The sequence below is a fragment of the Mustela nivalis genome (genome assembly GCF_964662115.1).
Source record: "Mustela nivalis genome assembly, chromosome: 1".
NCBI classification, from domain to species: domain Eukaryota; kingdom Metazoa; phylum Chordata; class Mammalia; order Carnivora; family Mustelidae; genus Mustela; species Mustela nivalis.
In genome coordinates, this window is record NC_139020.1 from 113,908,448 (window position 1) to 113,929,360 (window position 20,913).

General features: G+C 36.0%; 1 protein-coding gene across 6 annotated transcripts in view; it reads right to left on the minus strand.

Annotated features, from left to right (window-relative positions):
- Positions 1-20,913, minus strand: part of ACAP2 (ArfGAP with coiled-coil, ankyrin repeat and PH domains 2) — a 140,067-nt gene that overhangs the window by 79,844 nt on the left and 39,310 nt on the right. For all 6 annotated transcript variants that reach the window (XR_014302912.1, XR_014302913.1, XM_082699600.1 and 3 more), the window contains exons 2-4: positions 18,039-18,096; positions 6,823-6,942; positions 5,973-6,026 (exon numbers count right to left, since the gene is read on the minus strand). Coding sequence is in view for 4 of the 6 variants with exons in the window: in XM_082699600.1 (XP_082555726.1) it covers positions 5,973-6,026; positions 6,823-6,942; positions 18,039-18,096 (232 nt within the window). In the remaining 2 variants the exon portion in view is untranslated. The remainder of the gene's footprint in view (positions 1-5,972; positions 6,027-6,822; positions 6,943-18,038; positions 18,097-20,913) is intronic.

Below are 20,913 nucleotides of genomic sequence, written 5' to 3' on the forward strand. Positions count from 1 at the left end.
CAAGAAAAGAAGAAGAAACACAAGTTGGGAGGCTATAATCCTAAACAAGAGGTGGTAGTAGTTTAGACTTGGAGGTGCTACTGCTAGATGGATTGGGGTGTATTTTGCTAATATACTAGATATGGAGAATACAGAAAAAAGAAAAATTATATAAGAAGTTTTAAGGATAAAAATCATTAAGCTGCACAATAATTTGCCTGCCAAAAATAATTTTTTTCCTCAGTGCAACTGGTTTTTATTATTAAAGCAAAGACTGGAAAATGGCTATTCCCCACCTTGCTACGACCCTGCCACCAACCTCTAGATTCATCCTGTTATGTCCTGTGAAGAAGGTAAAAACTAGATTTGTCTGGAAAAGACTCAGAAATGCTCATCCCCACCAAAACTATTTTCAAATTATAGCCTTTATGTTTGGTATGACGGTTAATTGTTGGTCTTCACCATTGTATCACCCTTCCATGGACTCCTACTCTATACTTCCAGGTACTAGAAGTCTGCAAAGTGTATTTCCTAGGCCTTCTTACATACGAAGAGGTTAGGTGCTGCCAATGGAAGCCAATGTTAGATTAAGAGGCAAGACATAGAGGAGGCCAGTTTTTTTCTGCTTCTGTTTGACACCGCCATCAGTGAGCAACTGTGAGCCACACCAACTGCCAGCAGCACTGCTGACCAACCTAGGCAGTTTCAAGGGGACTGCAGGCTCCTTGACTCTGGAAGAAGTCCCAAGAAGGCAAGCCTCTGGCTTCCTGGCCAGGTAACAATGGCCGTATTCTCAATAGTGCAGTACTGAGGGGTTCTGGGAAACACCACTTTCCCTTTTGTTTCTCCAGCTTCAGGGGCAACAACTGCTCCCATATTTACTAATCTTTAGGTGGCATCACCTTAACTTTTTCTCTTTTTTTAAGATTTTTTATTTATTTGACAGAGAACACAAGTAGGCAGAGAGGCAAGCAGAGAGAGAGGGGGTAAGGGAAACAGGCTCCCTGCTGAGCAGACCCCAATGCAGGGCTCCATCCCAGGACCCTGGGATCATGATCTGAGCCAAAGGCAGAGGCTTTAACCCACTGAGCCACCCAGGTGCCCCAACATTTAACCTTTCATGTTAATTTCAAATCAACAGCTTTTATCCCCCCAAAATTAATTCTCACTATAGTTTGAAGTTTAACGTAAATGTAAAGTTTAATGTAATAGTTTGAAGTTTAAACACAAACAATTGCTTGATTTAAAAAGAAATCAAACATACTATATTTTGACATCTAAATCCAACAGAAAGCAAAAAGAGAACTAATAAGAAACAAAAGAAACAAATTGGTCAGGGGCGCCTGGGTGGCTCAGTGAATTAAAGCCTCTGCCTTCAGCTCAGGTCATGATCCCAGGGTCCTGGGATAGAGCCCTGCATGGGGCTCTCTGATCAGCAGAGAGCCTGCTTCCCGCCCCCCCACCCCTGCCTGCCTCTCTGCCTACTTGTGATTTCTGTCTGTCAAATAAATAAATAAAATCTTTACCAAAAAAAAAAAAAAAAGAAAAAAAGAAAAGAAACAAATTGGTCAAAACATTAGAACTAAAACCATAAAACTCTTAGAAGACACTGAAGGAATAAATCTTCATCATCTGGGAGTTGGTGATGGATTTTTGGATATGACCCCAAAAGCAAAACAACATAAGAAAAAATAGATAAATTGAATTTCATCAAAATTAACTTTTGTGCAAAGGACATTATCAAGAAAGTGAAAAGACAACTTACAGAATGGGAGAAAATATTGATATATCACTTATCTGATAAGCGTTTAATATCCAAAATATACAAAAAATTCAATTTTAAAAATTCCAATTTTAAAATGGTCAAAGGAGTTGAATGGGCGCAATGGTTTAAGGATGACAGAAGATCTACAAATGGCCAATAGGCACATGAAAACATGCTCAACTATATTAAGCATTAGAGGAATGCAAATCAAAACTCAGTGAGACAATACTTCATACCTACTAGGATAGCTATGATCAAAAGAATGGAAAATAGTAAATGTTGACAAGAATGTGAAAAACTGGAATATTCATACATTGCTGGTGGGAATGTGAAATGGTACAGGTTCTGTGAAAAACAATTTAGTGGCTCCTCCAGAAGGAAGTAGTATAGAAGTACCATATGAACCAGTAATTCCATACCTGGATATATACCCAAAAGACCTAAAATCAGGTACATGATAGTTTTTATACAGATAAAATTTGAAGTACAATTAAAATATTATCAGATGGGACGCCTGGGTGGCTCAGTTGGTTAAGCAGCTGCCTTCGGCTCAGGTCATGATCCCAGCGTCCTGGGATCGAGTCCCACATCGGGCTCCTTGCTCCGCAGGGAGCCTGCTTCTCCCTCTGACTCTGCCTTCCACTCTGTCTGCCTATGCTCGCTCTCGCTCACTCTCTCTCTGACAAATAAATAAATAAAATCTTTAAAAAAAAAAAAAATATATATATATATATATATTATCAGATAACTTTATCCTTACTTTGTTGACCAAAAAAGCAAATCAAATTAAGAACCAAACCTTAGCAGAATTTAAAGAATGTTAAGTGTTGATATTCTTGTTATAAACAGCTGCTAATAAACTTTGAAGCACCAAATAATTATATAACAGCCATACACTTTAAGCTCTTTAAAAAATTGTAAGAAGCATATAAAACAAAATAAACCCAAAATAGATTAAAGACTTGAATGTATGACCAGAACCCATAAAACTCCCAGAAGAAAACACAGGCAATAAGCTCCCTGATGTAAGTCTTGGCAGTAACGTTTTTGGATTTGACACCAAAGCAAAGGCAACAAACACAAAAATAAACAAATGGTACTACATCAAACTGAAAAGTTTCTGCACTACAAAGGAAACTAACAACAAAGTGAAAAAGCAACTTACTGAATAGCAGAAGATATTTGCAAATCATATATCTGATAAGGGATTAATATTAAAAACTCATACAATAGCAAAAAAAAAAAAAATCTGATTAAAAAATGGGCAGAGGGTCTGAATAGACATGTTTCCAAAGACAAACATGCAGATGGCTGATACATGAAAAGATGTTCTACATCACTAATCATCAAATGTAAATCAAATTGCAATGAGACACCACCTCATCCCTGTTAGAAAGACCATTATCAAAAGGACAAGAAAACAAAAAAAGACAAGAAATAACAAATGTTGATGAGGTTACAGAGAAAAGGGAACCCTTATGCACTGTTGGTGGCAATGCAAATTCATACAGCCACTATAGAAAACAGTATTGAGGCTCCTCAAAAAATTAAAATTAGTACTACTACATGATCCAGCAATTCTATTAGGAGAAGAAAGTGAAAACATGAACTATTTACAATAGCCACGATATGAAAACAACCTAAAGGTCCATCAATGGATGAACAGATAAAGAAGATATAGATACATAGATAAATATGTGTGTATAGATAGATAGATACACATACAATGCAATACTACTTAGCCATAAAAAATAATGAACCTCTGCCATTTGCAACAAAATGGATGGACCTTTCAGCCATTATGCTAAGTGAAATAAGTCAGAGAGAAAAAGATAAATACTGTATGATTGCACTCAGATATAAAATTTTTTAAATAACAACAAAAAACAAGTTTAAGGCTATGGAGAACAGACGGGTCTGGTGGCTGCCTGAGGCAGGGGTAGGGGGTAATGGGGGTCATTTCTAGTTATAAAAGGAGTATGTTGTGGGAATGTAACAAACACCATGATGACTATAGTTAATAATACCATACTGCATAGGTGCCTGGGTGGCTTCGTCAGTTAAGCAGCCGACTCTTGATTACAGCTCAGGTCGTGATCTCACATCTGGCTCTGAGCTCAGTGAAGAGTTTTCCTGTCCCTCTCCCTCTGCTCCTCCCCTGCCCTCAAATAAATGAATAAAATCTTTTTAAAAATAATAATAATAATACACCACATATTTAAAATTAGGTAAGAGAGTAGGTCTTGAAAGTTCTCATCACAAGGAAAAAAACTTTTAACTATATGTGGTGAAACATTAACTGGAGTTTACTATGGTAATCATTTTGCAATATATGCAAATATAGAATTGTTACATGGAATCATTGTACATATGAAATCAATATAATGTCAATTATACCTCAATAAAAATTGTTTTTAAAAGAAGTACATAACTTAAAAGCTACTACATTTTCAGTAAACTTTTCCAAAATTTATAAAGGAATTTCCTGACATTCTAAAAGTAGTATATATCCCTCATTCTTGAGGGATAAAAGCCCTTAAATCTTTTAGTTTTTTTAATTTTGACTTCAGGCTTTATTGCACTGGTTATAATCATAAAAATAAATGTTCTATTGTGGAAGGAGCTGAGACGCACTTCAACAGACAAATGGATAAAGAAGATGTGGTCCATATATACAACGGAATCTTCTTCAGCCATCAGAAAGGATGGATACCCAACATTTGCATTAACATGGATGGAACTGGAGAAGATTATGCTAAGTGAAATAAGTCAAACAGAGAAAGATAATTATCATATGGTTTCACTTATTTGTGGAACATAAGGAATAGCATGGAGGACATTAGGAAAAGGAAGGGAAAAATGAAGGGGGAGGATCAGAGTGGGAGACAAACCATGAGAAACTATGGACTCCGGGAATCAAACTGATGGTTCTAGAGGGGAGGGGAGCAGGGGGATGAGTGAGCTCAGTCATGGGCATGAAGGAGGGCACATACTGCATGGAGCACTAGATGTTATATGCAAACAATGAATCATGGAACACTACATCAAAAACTAATGATGTACTGTATGGTGACTAAAATAACATAATTTTTAAAATAAATAAATAATGTTCTTAACAAAGTTAAACAGAAAAAAAAAATCAGCATCTTTTGCCCTCATGAATGACTAGAATAAAAGTCCTCAAATCTTAAATGCACATATAAATAGCTCAAAGATGGGGCGCCTGGGTGGCTCAGTGGGTTGAGCCTCTGCCTTTGGCTCGGGTCATGATCTCGGGGTCCTGGGATCGAGCCCCACGTCAGGCTCTCTGCTCAGTGGGGACCCTGCTTCCCCCCTCTCTCTGCCTGACTCTCTGCCAACTTGTGTTCTCTGTCAAATAAATAAATAAAATCTTTAAAAAAAAAGATTTTATTTATTTATTTGACAGAGAGAGATCACAAGTAGGCAGAGAGGCAGGCAGAGAGAGAGAGGAGGAAGCAGGCTCCCTGCTGAGCAGAGAGCCCGATGCAGGGCTCAATCCCAGGACCCTGGGATCATGACCTGAGCTGAAGGCAGCAGCTTAACCCACTGAGCCACCCAGGCGCCCCAGATCTTTTAAAAATAAATAAATAAATAGCTCAAAGAATACAGCAGTCTTTAATACTGGCAACTGATTAGACAAAGGGGATATACTTGAAGCATCTTAAAAGAAACAAGTAAATTTAGAAAAATGGCTTTTACTTCTTCATTCTTAAAATAATTCCTTAACTCACAAAGGCACAATTGAAACAAAAAAGATAACTTTTATGAGTATATATGTCACCCATATTAAGTTCACTATATTAGAATGAGAAATAGGGGCGCCTGGGTAGCTCAGTTGTTAAGCATCTGCCTTTGACTCAGGTCATGATCCCAGGGTCCTGGGATTGAGTCCCACATTGGGCTCCCTGCTCAGTGGGAAGCCTGCTTCTCCCTCTCCCACTCCCCCTGCTTGTGTTCCCTCTCTCAATGTGTCTCTGTCAAATAAATAAATCTTTAAAAAAGAGAGAAATAAATGTCTCTCTCTCATACACATACACACACACACACACACACACACACTCACATACATACATTTTAGATCCATGAACTAAGAAGCTGGTTAATCAAAGTTACTGAATTATAACAAGTAATTTTATAAAATACCACCATTCAAAGAAAGTACTAAATATTTACATGGTCATAGTAACACCTACTTACTGACACTTACTGTGTGAAAATTTATCATTTCTTGAAGACTGTCAGAAAACTTGGTCAAGCTTGTCTATGGAGAAAGAAACCAAAAGAAAAACTAAGTCATTTAAGAGCCACGAAAATAGGTCACAAAAATGTTACTTCTGCATTTCTGACAGAAAGATCTAGTTACACTGTAAACAGTAACATTTACTTCTGAGGATGATTTCATGGTATTGCCTCATGGGCATGCTCTGCAAAGAGGACAAATGTACATGTGGTAGGTAACATAAAACCCAAGAATAGTCAAAGAATTAGTACTGCCATATCAATAGGAGTAAGCTAACAAATAATAATGGCACATATAAGCCTAAAGGTAAAATTGAGTGTATCAAGACTGTGCCCATTTAGACATCCATGAATCAAATAATCATCAAAGCATGCCCATTACCTAACCAGGTATTATTCCTCATGGAAGAATTATCATAACACCACACAGTATAGCAAGGGGCCTAAGTTAACCCAGCACAGCTAGCTGACAAGAGCTTTGCTGTGCAAACCCATACATAGTTAGATACTATTCTTAAGATTTAAATGCTCTCTGCTTGCCCTAAAAGCTCCTACTAGTAAGCGTAGTCCTCCTCTCCCTGCTCGGGTCCTCTTGTAAATGATCCAGCTCACCTAGCAGAAGTAAACTTATATTCACAATGCAAATCAACCATCAACTTCTAACTGTATTAGAAAACAGAATTATACAACACCAGTAGGTGACAGCTTTTCTATTCCTAATTTTAAGGACCACTAAAACTACTAATAAGGTAAATGGATGCATAATTCTTTAATATTTTGTTGAATTTATCATATTAACTAATTTTAATAATACTAACCTCAACTACAGCATCATTACTAGAATACTGTGCCAGGTCTCGAATCCCATTCATGAACTGTTTATTTGCAACACAAAAGGCCTTTCCGGTATCAATCATCACAATACAAAGTTTCACAAGCTGAAAAAGAAAAACATTACATCAGGTTGAAAATAATTACACAAATTACCTAGTTGAACAAGCGTTAGCAACAGCTACATGAGTTAGCCTAGCTAAGATAAATTATGGTTCATCAGTAAAGCCAAAATAGACTAATTGAAATTGTTCTTTTTAACTCTGACTTACAAAGTAAATTCATAGTAGAACTGTACCCAAAAAAGTTGACCCTTTAGGACCCATAGGCTGTAATGATAACAACAATAAATACTTTTACCAAGTCATATTCATCCCATAACTCCATAAAAATTTATTAAACACCACTTAGAAGGAAGAATAGGAAATTTCAGGCAGAACAAGCAGTCTGTTTAAAAAAAAACAAACAAACCCTAGAAAAAAAACCTGTGCTATGTTGGAGGAAAAGGGAGTAAACTGGTATGTTGGATTAGTCATGCTAGGCATTTCATTTCAGTGTCAATCTATCAACACAAACATCTGAATTGATTAACCAACCATTGTTTCTTCAATGCCTACTACTTTAGGCATTGAGCTAGCCTTAAAATTTAGACTTTCTTTCACCTTTCTTTCTCTAAAATTCTTCTCCTCCCCCTTTTCTTTTTTCTGTTCCTTATTTTTCTCCTTTCATTCAAACACATAACATTTAATTAAACAAATAAAATCTTGGGTGAATACATATATTTTAAAAAAAAGTAGAGAAGGGAAGGATACTGAGGAGGTAATGGTGGGAGCACCAAGAAGAGGGTAAAGAGCCAAAACAACAATAACAACAAACTTTTAGAAAGCATTTAAGGATCTCAGGAGTAGAATTTAAAACTGTTACCCTAGGGCCCAGAAGAACAGAAATTAAAAATATACTGTCTGCTCTCAGAAGCTTTAAATCGAACCAGTAGACAAGCAAATAAATTCTGTACAGCACAAACACAACGGCTACGCATGACAAAACCATACATGATCGAACAAAGGAAGAACATCTAGCCAGGACTATGGGCATCAGGGAAGGATTCCTGGAAAAGATAACAATTAAGAAAAGCCCTGAAAGATCAACAAAAATTAGCCAATCAGACAAGAGTAATGGAAAGATACTACTCTAGGAAGAGCATGTTTTAAGGTAAGGCCCAGAAGCAACATGGGCAGAGAAAACCAGAGACACTTAGTAGCTTAGTGTGGTGTGAAAATGTAGGACATTAAAAATGTGATGTTGAAAATGTATGCAAGGGCCAGATCAGGACAAGCTTTTGTGTGCAATGCTAAGATATTCACATTTTGTATGAAAGAACAGAGAACACGTGAATACACTAATTGGTGAGTTCACCAGAGTTCCATCTCAGAATGATGACCTAAATGGAGAAAAAGTAAAGACAGGGAAAAGAAAGACTAAAGATAAGGGGATTAGACCAAAAACCATGACAGGCTGAATTAAGGCAGTAAGCAGGAGAGAGAAAGGAGGAGAAAAACTCAAGAATTATAGTCGAGTACCCTTCTGTAATACAATTAGATAGACCGTGTCCCACCAAGGGGAAAAAAACAGGAGCTGAAATCCAGCCTGAGTTCTGCTTGCCATGGGCTACATCTGCTAATTCACACAAAGACACATTAAACTGGCCAGCAAAAGACTCCTGTTTTCACTGTATTAGGCCTGTGACGTGGCCCTGAATTAAATGGGCCTGTGATATAAGTCAAGTGGAAAGCTGAACCAAACACGTGAAAACAGACATATGAAACTCAAAAAAAAGGTGCGTGCTGTAGATACAGAGGAATCATCAGCATATATACAGTTACAGTGCTACAATGCTATATCCCACACAGGAGATAGAGGACAGAGCTTGCAGAGTGAAAATCTCACAAAGAAAACAAAAGAGGAAGAGGAAAAGTAGGAGGAAAAGCAAGAGAATAATTTCACAAAAGTAAAAAAAGAACTAAGGATCAAAAAATAGATGAATAGGTTGAAAAATCCATAAAAGTCCTATTTTAATTTATTTTTAAAGATTTTATTTATTTATTTGACAGACAGAGATCACAAGTAGGCAGAGAGGCAGGCAGAGAGAAAGAAGCAGGCTCCTCGCAGAGCACGAGAGCCCGATGCGGGGCTCGATCCCAGGACCCTGAGATCATGACCTGAGCCGAAGGCAGCGGCTTAACAAAGTCCTATTTTAAAAAGATTTTTTAAATGTCTGTTGAGGTTGTCACCCAGTATCACTGGCAAGAATAATTGTAAGAGAAACTGACTGGAGAGCTGTTAGCCAGATTACAGTGAGTTATGAACTGCAGATGTAGAAGACATGATGATAGATCAGTATTTCCCAATATGTACTCTACGTAGAGTACATAAGGATCTTGTGACAAAATAAGGATCTTGTGACAAAATAAATCTGGCAAACTCTGTGTTTGAAGAGCTAAACAGATTTCTTTATTGCTGAATTTTAAAGAGCTTTTGATATATTCATATGTGTTGTGAATCCTAGAAGAATATAAAATATGTAGCAGTTCTCAAAAATATTTGACATGGAATTCTTTTTCAGAGGAACCATGCTCATAGAAACAACATTCCAAAAAACTCACTATGAGAACTGCTGGCAGAGATCAGTCTTTTAAATAGTTTGAAAATTACAAATAAATACAAAATTACAAGAAATAATGTCTTAAAAACCAGAAAAACTAATTCTAAAATTCATATGGAGTAACCAACATGCAAGAAGAGGGGAAAAAATTGAAAATGAGTGATGAGATGGGAACATTAGCTTTATATATATATATTCCTTAAAGATTTTATTTATTTATTTGAGAGAGAGAGATCACAAGTAGGCAGAGAGGCAGGCAGAGAGAGGGGGTAGGAAGCAGGTTCCCTGATGAGCAGAGAGCCCGATGCGGGACTCGATTCCAGGACCCTGAGATCATGACCTGAGCCAACGGCAGCAGCTTAACCCACTGAGCCACCCAGGCGCCCATAGCTTTATATATTATTAAAATGTATTATACCCCCCCCCAAAAAGGTACTATACAAGTATAGTAATTACAATTCTGATAATGGCCATGAACAGACAAATGGAAAGAATACAGAGTCAAGAAACCAATACAAATATGCAGTACTTTCCAGCCAGTGGGGGAAAAAGTGATCCAATAAATGACATAGGGACACTAGAATCTAATGGGAGAAAAAGAAAAAAAGAAACCAAATTCAATTTCACACCCTCCAATTAATTTCAGATGGAATAAACATGAAATACTAAATCAGAAAATTAAAACAGGAAGTAATATTTTTTATAATCTCAAAGTAAGAAAAGTCTTTTTGAGAAAGTTGCAAAACTCAAAAGTCATAGAAAAAAAAATCAATTCAACTACAATAAAATAAAAATTTTACGGCGCCTGATGGCTCAGTTGGTTGAGTGTCCAACTCTTGATCTCAGCTCAGGTCTTAATCTCAGGACCATGAGTTCAAGCCCCACACTGGGCTCCACCCTGGCTATGTATGTATATATGTATATATTTATACACACACACACACACATACACACGTGTATATATATGAAACATTTTTATCAGGGGGATAAAAAACAATAAATTTAGTCAAAAGACAACAATATGGAAAAATAGTATTAGCGACAAATCATAAGGAATTAATTTCCCTGCTCTAAAAAGAGGATATAAAACATTTTTGAAAATCAAACCAGTCGCTAGAAAAATAATGGCCAACCGATTATGTACAGATAATTCCCAGTAAAGAAAATCCAAATACATTCTACGCCTATGAAAAAAATTTCAATCTCACTCATAGTAAAAGAGTATTTTACAAAGAGTAAATTACTGGTTTTTTTACAGAATAGCAAAGATCGGAAAAGTTTGTTAACTTGTTATTTTAGAGAGGGTATGGAGAACCAGGCACTCATACATTTATGGGAAATGTAAACTGGTACAATTTCTGTGTAAGGTAATTTAGCAAGAGCTATCAATATTTTAAATACATACCCTCTAACCTAACAATTTCACTTTTAGGAAAGTATTATGAAGTTATTTTTTCACATAAACCATATGACACACATGTGAAGTCATATAATGCAGTCACAGTAAAATATAGGTAGCAATCAGAGTCCATCAGTAGGCAACTGAATAAATAAATAATGATATATCCATACAATGAAATACAATTCAGCTGTCAAAAAGAATGTGGCAGCTCAATAATTATTAACAAAAACCAAAATCCAAGATGTATTTTTTCAAAAAACAAAATACAGAGGCGCCTGGGTGGCTCAGTGGGTTAAAGCCTCTGCCTTCAGCTCAGGTCATGATCTCAGGGTCCTGGGATTGAGCCCCACATGGGGCTATCTGCTCAGTGGGGAGCCTGCTTCCCCTTCTCTCTCCGCCTGCCTCTCTGCCTACCTGTGATCTTGCTCTGTCAAATAAATACAATCTTAAAAAAAGAAAAATGGAGAACAGTTTTAATATTTTTGTTGTAGTGGGAGAGAAGACAAATATTTATAATCTTTTACATGCCTAGAAAATTTTTGGAAGGACTCAAACGTTCTCCTTTAGGAAAGAGACTAGCGGATGACTAATTTTTCACTGGATACAAACTTTCATATCTTTAAAGTTTGCATCATGTAGGAGGTATTACTTATTCAACAAATTAAATAATTCAAAAATAATTAAAAGGTCCCACAGTAACTAAAGGAGAGAGAGAGGTTGGTAGTATGACATTATGGTTAAAAACACAGAGTTGTGGTTTTACTCAGCTTAGATTCAAATCCTGCTGCCCTACTTAACCACCTAAATGATCCTGAGTGACCTTAACCTCAGTAACCTTAATTTTTTTTCTGTCTGAAATGATCACAATGGTACCAAACCATATATATAAGGTTACTATAAAGGAGTTAAGGTAATGCACATAAAGATCTTAGCACAAACCATTACTGGCACATGGTAATTACTAAAGATTTATGTTTCCTTGTCAGAGTTTTGTTATTTGCTTTTGGTTTTCTCTCTTATTTTATTTTTGTTCCAAAGAAACTTGAACACTTTCTACTTAAAATGAAGAGGTGGCAGAGAAAGAAAAGGAGAAAGATGACTAAAGCAAAGTTCTGAAGAGTTTGGAATTACATAGGAAAAGGGATACTTTTATCACTCAAATGGGAGGAAAAGTGGAAAAAGAGAAGGACATATTCTAAATTTCTAGATTAGGAGCAAGGAATAAGTGTTCCCACCAAAAGGAAGACAGAGTCAAAGTCCTCTATTAAGGAAGAAGAACAAAATGATAAATCATGAGAAAATAGAAGTAAAGCTGTTAAAGATAACTAGATAACCTGAATAAATCTTGGAAAATTTGTTTTACATCAAGATTTCCAGGAATGTGTAACTCTACCAGTTGATTTCACCAAACAATTGTGTAACTTCTCCTACAGGGCTTTATAGATATGACACAAAGAATACAGATGATTAGACAAATATAGTGAGAATTCTACAGAGTAGGTGTTATGGAAAGGAAATGAAGGCCTCTAGAAGAAAAATATGATGGAATAAAATTAAGAGTAGACTGAAAGGGATCATAGCAGTATTATTCATACTAGCCAAAAAGTGGAAATAACCCAAATGTCCATCAAGTGATGAAGGGATAAACAAAATGTGGTACATCCATAAAGGGATATTACTCAGCCATAAAAAGTAAATACTGGAAAATGTTACAACATGTACAGATGAACCTTAAAAACATTATGCTAAGTGAAAGAAGCTAGTCACAAAAAGCCAAATATGGCTCCATTTATATGAAATATTCAAAAGAGGCAAATCCATACAGACAGAAAGAAAATTAGTGGTCACCAGAGGATGTAGGAAGAGGACAATTGGGTGTGACTGCTAACAGGTACAGGATTTCTCTTTAAAGTAATAGAAATGCTCTGGAATTAGATAGTGGTGAGGGTTGCACAATACTATGAATACACTGGAAACACTGAATTGTACAATTTAAAATGATGAATTTTATGTCACGTGAATTTTATCTCCAAAAATTACCCCTTCCCAAAATGCACTGAAAGGGGAACTTAAAATATCAGAAGTTTATAGACTGAAGACTAGAGGGCAAGCTAAGCTTGAAGAACAGGGCAGGAGTGAATAAAATGAGAACTGGAAAGACTAGAGTCTCAGGTAAGAAAGTAAGAGATCAGCATTCCAGATTTCTGAGACAAGAACTTTGAATGGTAAGGCATAGCTATGACCATGAAAACAGGTATCAGAATTAGAATAGAGGTCACTAACACAGGAGTTGGAGAGATAATGGAATTGTCATACAGCTGAGCCACATATACACTGCAGCTATGCAGGAAGAAGAACTGGCTTGGTGAAAGAAACTTTGCCAGCTAGCAAAATCCTTAGTAAATGACACTGATGACAGGTTTAACTGAATAATATAAACCTACAAGAGAGAACCTAAGAGTATATGTAAAGTTAGTCAAAATTATCAAGCTGGTAGCACCAATTCATTCAAGTTCTTTTTACTAAGAGATACATGTGTCATAGGCACTTTTCCAGGTGATGAGAATATAAACAATTTATCCATTGACTGTCCTTTAGTAAGTAACAACCTCTCCAAGTCTCATTTTTCTCATGGGCAAATTGGGTGTAATGCCAACTTTGCAACACTGTTGTGACAGCTGGAGATAATATAAGTAAAACTTAGCATCTGATACATAGTAAGTGTGCATCAGGGTTGTTTTTCTTCCTTCAAAGACTGTCTTCAAGGAGCTAATAATTTGTTGAAGAGACATCATCATTAGGATTTATTTAGAACGTAACATGTGCTAAGAACCATGCTAAGCACTAACATACACTAAAACATCTTATTCTCATTAATAACCCTATGAGATAGATACTCAACTTTTACTGTTTTTGAAGATGAAGAAACTGAGGCATAGGAAGGTTGAGAAACTTGCCCAACGCCAAATAGCTTAGTAAGGGGTAGAGCCAGATTCAAAGGCATGCAGCCTTACTCCAGGCTTTGTGTTCTTAACTATTACACCATGCTACAAGCCAAACACTACAATAATATTATAATAATTTAAATGGAAGTGTGTGGTAGAAAGGTAGTAAGAATGCAATACCAGAAAAAGAACCTAAGTTTGGTAGTACTTGAGCTGTGATTTAAAGAGTATCTGCTTAGTAGAGAAAGAACAAGCATTCCAGTGAGGATGCAACAGAAACAAAAATTAAATCTAGATGGCCACTCCGTTGCTCTACGGTGCTGTCAGTGCCAGAATACCTGGCAGAATGGATAAATCATTGGACCCAGCAAAACAATGCCACTCATGAAGCATTATTCTCCACAAGGAGTGTAACTATTGGTAACATATTATAAGCAAAATAAATAATAGCTAAGTCATCAAGCTAGTTTAACCTGTTGGTGGCATGATTTACAATGATACTACAGGCCTTGCACAAAGTTATGAAATCACTAAACTAATCCTGGGCAAACCCTCCCCACCACTAGTGTCACCACCTTCAGTAACAACCATTTCTTCCTCCTCTCTGGTTCTCCTCTCTGTGTTAACTCCTCAAAATTCTCAAGTGGAATGATAGACACTAACTTAAGAATTTGAGAGAGGTACATTTTATAAGAAAACAAGATTTTAAACTAGAGAAATATAAAACTATAGACCTTCCATTCAGGTGGAAGATAGTATTTTTTAAAATGTCAAAATTTCCATGATGCCCTTATTAGTCCTTTGGGAAATAAACATTCTAGAAAGGGCTTAGAGATCTTAGTACTGATTGCCAACATTTTAATAACTTGTTTTAAACTTGAATGTTTCGTTTTAAGATTCTACCAGTCTCCCAATTCCAACCAAATATGACACAGGGGCAGGGGGAGGGGGATGCTCATTGAAGCAAAATCAGTAACAAAAATGCTATTAGTGGATTCTATCAGATGAGATACTTCAAATTTTGAGGACCTCCCCAACAAACCGAAAAAATGTTTCGTATGACTTATATGCAACTCTCCCCACAAAGAACAGATATTCTGATTAGACTACTCAATGATTCTTTAAAAAGCCTTGTCTTTCAGGGGTGCCTGGGTGGCTCAGTCAGTTAAGCATCTGCCTTTGCCTCAGGTCATGATCCCAGGGCCTTGGGATGGAGCCCCACATAGGGCTCCCCTGCTTCCCCCTCTCTCCCCAGCTCATGCATGCTCTATCTCTTGCTATCTCTCTCAAATAAATAAATAAATAAATAAACAAACTAAGCCTTGTCTTCCTACATACTCTCACATAAATCTATCAGAAAATCAAGACTACAGTTCTGTTGCCTCCCTTAAAAACTGTTTCAGAGTGTTTAAAATAAATGGAATACCTCTGGGTAAAATAACAATAATAATCCTATATGTGTAATTTTAAAGAGAAAATATTTGAAAATCCTTTTGAAAATATCCTTACAAAAAATTCTAACACTAATTAAAAAAAAAAATTACAACACTAATTTCAAAAAACATTTGCCAAGAAGCTTCTTAGCTTTCCTCAAAAAATTTCCAAGCAGCAAAGTGCTCCCCTAGTATGGATGCAGAAGTGCAGTGGTGCACAAAAAGAACACTGAACTAAGGATAAAAACATGAGTCTTGTCCCTGGTTCTGCCTCTTCTACCTCTGACTTGAAGCCAGTTCCCTTCACTTTCCAGGCTTTGGTATCCTCACCTATAAAATGGGAATAATAGCACTTGTCTTACCTACCTCACAGAATTATTATAAAAATCAAAAAGCAGACTATATACCAAAGTGTTTTGGAAACTATAGAGTACAACACAAAAATAACTTATTACTAAATATTTTCTAAAATTTTGGTTTTAGGTGCCTTGTTAGCACAGTAGGTAGCACGTCAGTCTCATAAAATATTGGTTTTACATATATAATTACTACTACTTTATATTTATACCATTTACATCATATACATACATATATTTCATGATTTCAAAACATTTGAAAACCTTCAGCTTATTTTATATCCTGGCTATTCAAAGTGTGGTCCATGGAACAACAGCATTGGTGTTACCTGGACTCTCATTAGAAACACGGAATCTCATAAAGGGCTAGTACACAAAATCCATAAAGACCTTATCAAACTCCACACTCAAAGAACAAATAATCCAATCAAGAAATAGGCACATGACCAGACATTTCGTCAAAGAAGACATGCAAATGGCCAACAGACACACGAAAAAGTGCTCCACATCACTCAGTATCAGGGAAATACAAATCAAATCCACAATGAGATACCATCTCACACCAGTCAGAATGGCTAAAATTAACAAGTCAGGAAACAACATATGTTGGCAAGGATGAGGAGAGAGGGGAACCCTCCTACACTGTTGATGGGAATGCAAGCTGGTAGGCCACTCTGGAAAACAATATGGAGGTTCCTCAAAAAGTTGAAAATAGAGCTACTCTATGGCCCAGCAATCGCACTACTGGGTTTTTACCCTAAAGATACAAATGTAGTGATCTGAAGGGGCGTGTGCACCCGAATCATTATAGCAGCAATGTCCACAATAGTCAAACTATGGAAGGAATCCAGATGTCCATCAACAGATGAATGAATAAAGAAGATGTGATACACATACATACACACACACACACACACACACACACACAATGGAATACTATGCGGCCATCAAAAGAAATGAAACCTTGCCATTTGCAATGATGTGGATGGAACCAGAGGGTATTATGCTGAGTGAAATAAGTCAATCAGAGAAAGACAGTTATCATATGATCTCTCTGATATGAGGAATTTGAGAGGCAGGGTGGGGGTTGTGGGGGGTAGGGAAGGAAAAAATGAAACAAGATGGGATTGGGAGGGAGACAAACCATGGGAGACTCTTAATCTCATGAAACAAACTGAGGGTTACTGGGGGGTGAGGGGTAGGGAGATGGTGGCTGGGTTAAGGACACTGGGGAGGGTATGTGCTATGGTGAGTGCTATGAAATGTGTAAGCCTGATGATTCACACACCTGTACCCCTAAAGCAAATAATACATTGTATATTAATTAAAAAAAAAAAAAAAGAAAAGAAAGAAAGAAAGAAAAAGAAACACAGAATCTCAGGTACCCCAGACTTACTGAATCAGAATCTGTATTTTTACAAGATCCCCAGGTGATTCCTACACACAGCACAGTTTGAGAGGCACTACTTTATGTAGCAATACCATTTTAAAAAATAATTAAATGAGTAGGAAGTTATTTTCAGAAAGGGTATTTCAAATATGTGCATCTGATTTCTCTCCATGAATTTTAAGAAAGATATTTCACTAAACAGTTACTGGTTACGTGAAACCAGAAGCCGTGTCTTACTCATTCTCTTATTTCTTCCTGCTTTATACAGTATTTCTTGGGTAGAGGGGAAAAAAAAAGATGATCAATAATTAATATAGATGATAGGAATTAATGCACATTTACCCTCAAATACAATATGGTCACTTAAAATCAATTATTAACTATATACTAAGCATTTCTGGCATCAGCTTTAAAAAAATGCAATCAGTATTTTAAATTTTATTTATATTTAATGTGTCCACACCTACAGTTATAAACAAGAATGGTCAGGTTATGTATGAAAACCACTGAACAGTGAAAAGATACATGCAATCTTTTTTTTTTTTTAAGATTTTATTTATTTATTTGACAGATGGAGATCACAGAGAAGCAGGCAGAGAGAGGAGGAAGCAGGCTCCCTGCTGAGCAGAGGGCCCAATGAGAGGCTTGATCCCAGGACCCTGGAACCATGACCTGAGCCGAAAGCAGAGGCTTAACCCACTGAGCCACTCAGGTGCCCCACATGCAATTTTTTTGATGGAAAAGAAGAAAACAGTTCCAACAATATAAAAGGATATCTAGTTAGCTCTGAAGTCAGATGTTGTTCAAATTCTTGCTCTCGAGCTTAGATTTTCAATAAGCTATTTCATGTCTATAACCTCAATTTCCTCACGTGTAAAACTGAGATAATAATAACATTTACCATCATAGAGATTTAAAAAAAAGGTAACATGAACCACCAGGTATTAAAGGCCCAAATCATTGTTAATGGAAAATAAGAATTAATGTTTGAAAAAACTTTTAAAGTAAAATTCACCTTATCAAGTTTTAGTTCCAATTCTGCCACATCTCCTTCTACTTCTTCCAAAGCAGCCCTAGAAAAATCATATATAAAATAAGTTATCATGTGTTTATTATTTTTTTAAATGCCCCCCACATCCCCCCAGTCCCTCCCCACATCCACCCTCCAGCCTCCCCTCTGCCCCCTAAGGTATCAGAAATGTTTGAATGTTACTTTACTCTTGGAAAATAACTCTAAATGAAAAAAGATATGAATGCTTAAAAATTACACTTCACATTAAGTAATAATTACCTTAGGATGAAGTATAAGTACTTCATAAACATGAAATATAACAGATAATACAATTATTATTTAAGGTAATGAGAGAACACATTAATTAGGCTGACTGATTCAAAGCATTCATATTTTTCAAATTAATAACTCTAATAAGTATTTAGCATATTTGTTTTTTTTTTTTAATGAGGAAAAATTTTTAAAGTTGAGCCTTAACAAAGACTTGGATTTCTATTCAATACAACACATCTAACCCAACAACAGAGCATCCTTGGGAACCAAAAAGGAAAGGGTTTTACTTTTATAGATAGTTCAGAAAAATGTCAGCCTTGTTTAATGAACCATTTTGTTTCCCACGTATTTTTAAGAAATCGCTAGATACTCTTAATTGTCAGGAGAATGATAAAATTATAATATTTATTAGTACTTGATATCACACTATAGGTAACATTCCAAAATTGGAAATTTGGAACAGAACAGCAGCAACTAAAACTTTTTAAGAATAATAAGATTTTACACTTAAGAGTTAAGATAGAACAAAACACAATTCATCTACTTTAAGTCATCTATCCCATTTTCAGATACCTACTTGATAAACTAGCAACTTCCCAGTAGTCATTTTACAAATTAACCAAATTTGTTTCAAATGGACAACAGTGGGGGACTAACCACCCAAACATTTACTTTGAAACCTGAGTAAGATATTCTCAATTAGGTAACAGAACTAAGAAAAACATAGCTAAAATATAGCCTCTATTCCCAGAACTACCCACTTAACCTCTATGTAATAATGTCCAAATAATCATTTTTATCAGCTTGAAATTCTACTTCTATATCTGGTCACATTTACTGAAAAAAAGTTTTTAATCTCCCAAACAAGAAAATTATACAACTATAAATTATTCAACAAAAAGATGCCTATTCCATAAAACAAGATACTATAGCATACAGTTCAAAGTTCAAGAAAACAAGAGGTGATATACTTCCAAAGCACAGAAACAGAAATGCTTCTCCCCTAACTAAAAGTATCATTTTCTTTAGCAGTTTTTCGAATTACATTTGTTCCCTTAACCTAGAAAACATTTTTCCCTTCACATTAATCCTAACTCCTGTTCACCTGACTATATATACTACTTGTCATTTTAAACTTAATTCATAAAAGAAAACAAATATATCTGCATAAGGATATTCACTCTTTGTAACAGGTTGAAAACCTGCATGTCCAGCAATAGGAAATAATGTAAATAAATGAAAGTACATCCATCCCAATATTTGAGGCAACAGGTTTTTAAATGCAATTGATCTACATCTACTGGGATAGAAACATACATATGATAAACTATTACATGTGGGGAAAAAAGCAAGTTACAAAATTATATATAGTGTGAACCCAATTTCATGGAGGGGGGAAAAAAGAACCATTGGTAAATGCCCAGGGAAAACTCTGGAAGCATATTTACCACTCTATTACCCATAAAATGAGGACTGGAGAACAGGAAGTGTAAATAAGATTTTATACTGTTTACTACTTATACTTCTGGCTTTTAGTATTTGCAAGAACTACATATTTTTAAATAATTTTAAAGCCAATAAAGGGGAAAAGAAAAAATTTCAGACATCATCTTTCCAGGAGATAGGGTCTGGGAACCTCTTCCTCCACCCACACCAGCTTAATTACACATCCATCCTGTGCCCCCACAATACCTCGTGCATGCCTCTACCAGTGTCCGTTTCTCTCACTTACTGAAGCTCCCCATAGCAGTACAGACACTCAAAATGTTTGTTGGGTCAAGAAATAAACTCCACAATTATTTACTCTGTCAGAAACATTCTTCATTTACTTGTAACATTTCTTTAACCTAGCTTTACTCAATCTTCAATTACTTTAAAGCATATTAGTTGAAATGACCAGATTAAGATTTGATTTAACCACTGATTTCTACTAAACATACAATATGATAGAAACTTTATGTATATTCCTCAATAATTTTATTGTGCAATTGTCCTAATTTACTTTTGTAAAACATTTTTTAATAAAGATTTTTTTTTTTTTAAGTAATCTCTACACCCAATGTGGGGCTCAATCTCATAACCCTGAGATCAAGAGCCACATGTTCACCAACTGAATCAGCCTGTCCCATAAAACAATTTTTTTTAAGATTTTATTTATTTATTTGACTGAGAGAGAGAGAGTATAAGCAGGCGGAGTAGCAGGTAAAGGGAGAGGGAGAAACAGGCTCCTAGATGAGCAAGAAGTCCAATGTGGGGCTCAATCCCAGGACCCTGGGATCATGACCTGAGCTGAAGGCCGTTGTTAAATCTACTGAGCCACCCAGGTGCCCAAACAATATTTTAAAAGAGAGGTACAAACACAAAAGGAAAAATGTGTTTCACCTGTATTTAAAAGTAAAGCCCTCTGTAATCATATATTCAAAGAATCTGAAACTTTATCTTAGAGGTTCTTCAACATTTCACCTTTCTAAAAAAAATCTGTTGGTCATCTAAGATGTGTGTGAAAACTCCTAGCAATAGCAAAACACACACACACACACACAAAACTTGCAGTAATAGCTAAGTAGCTAATGTGTAAGGTAAACTAGTTAACTGAATATTCCTT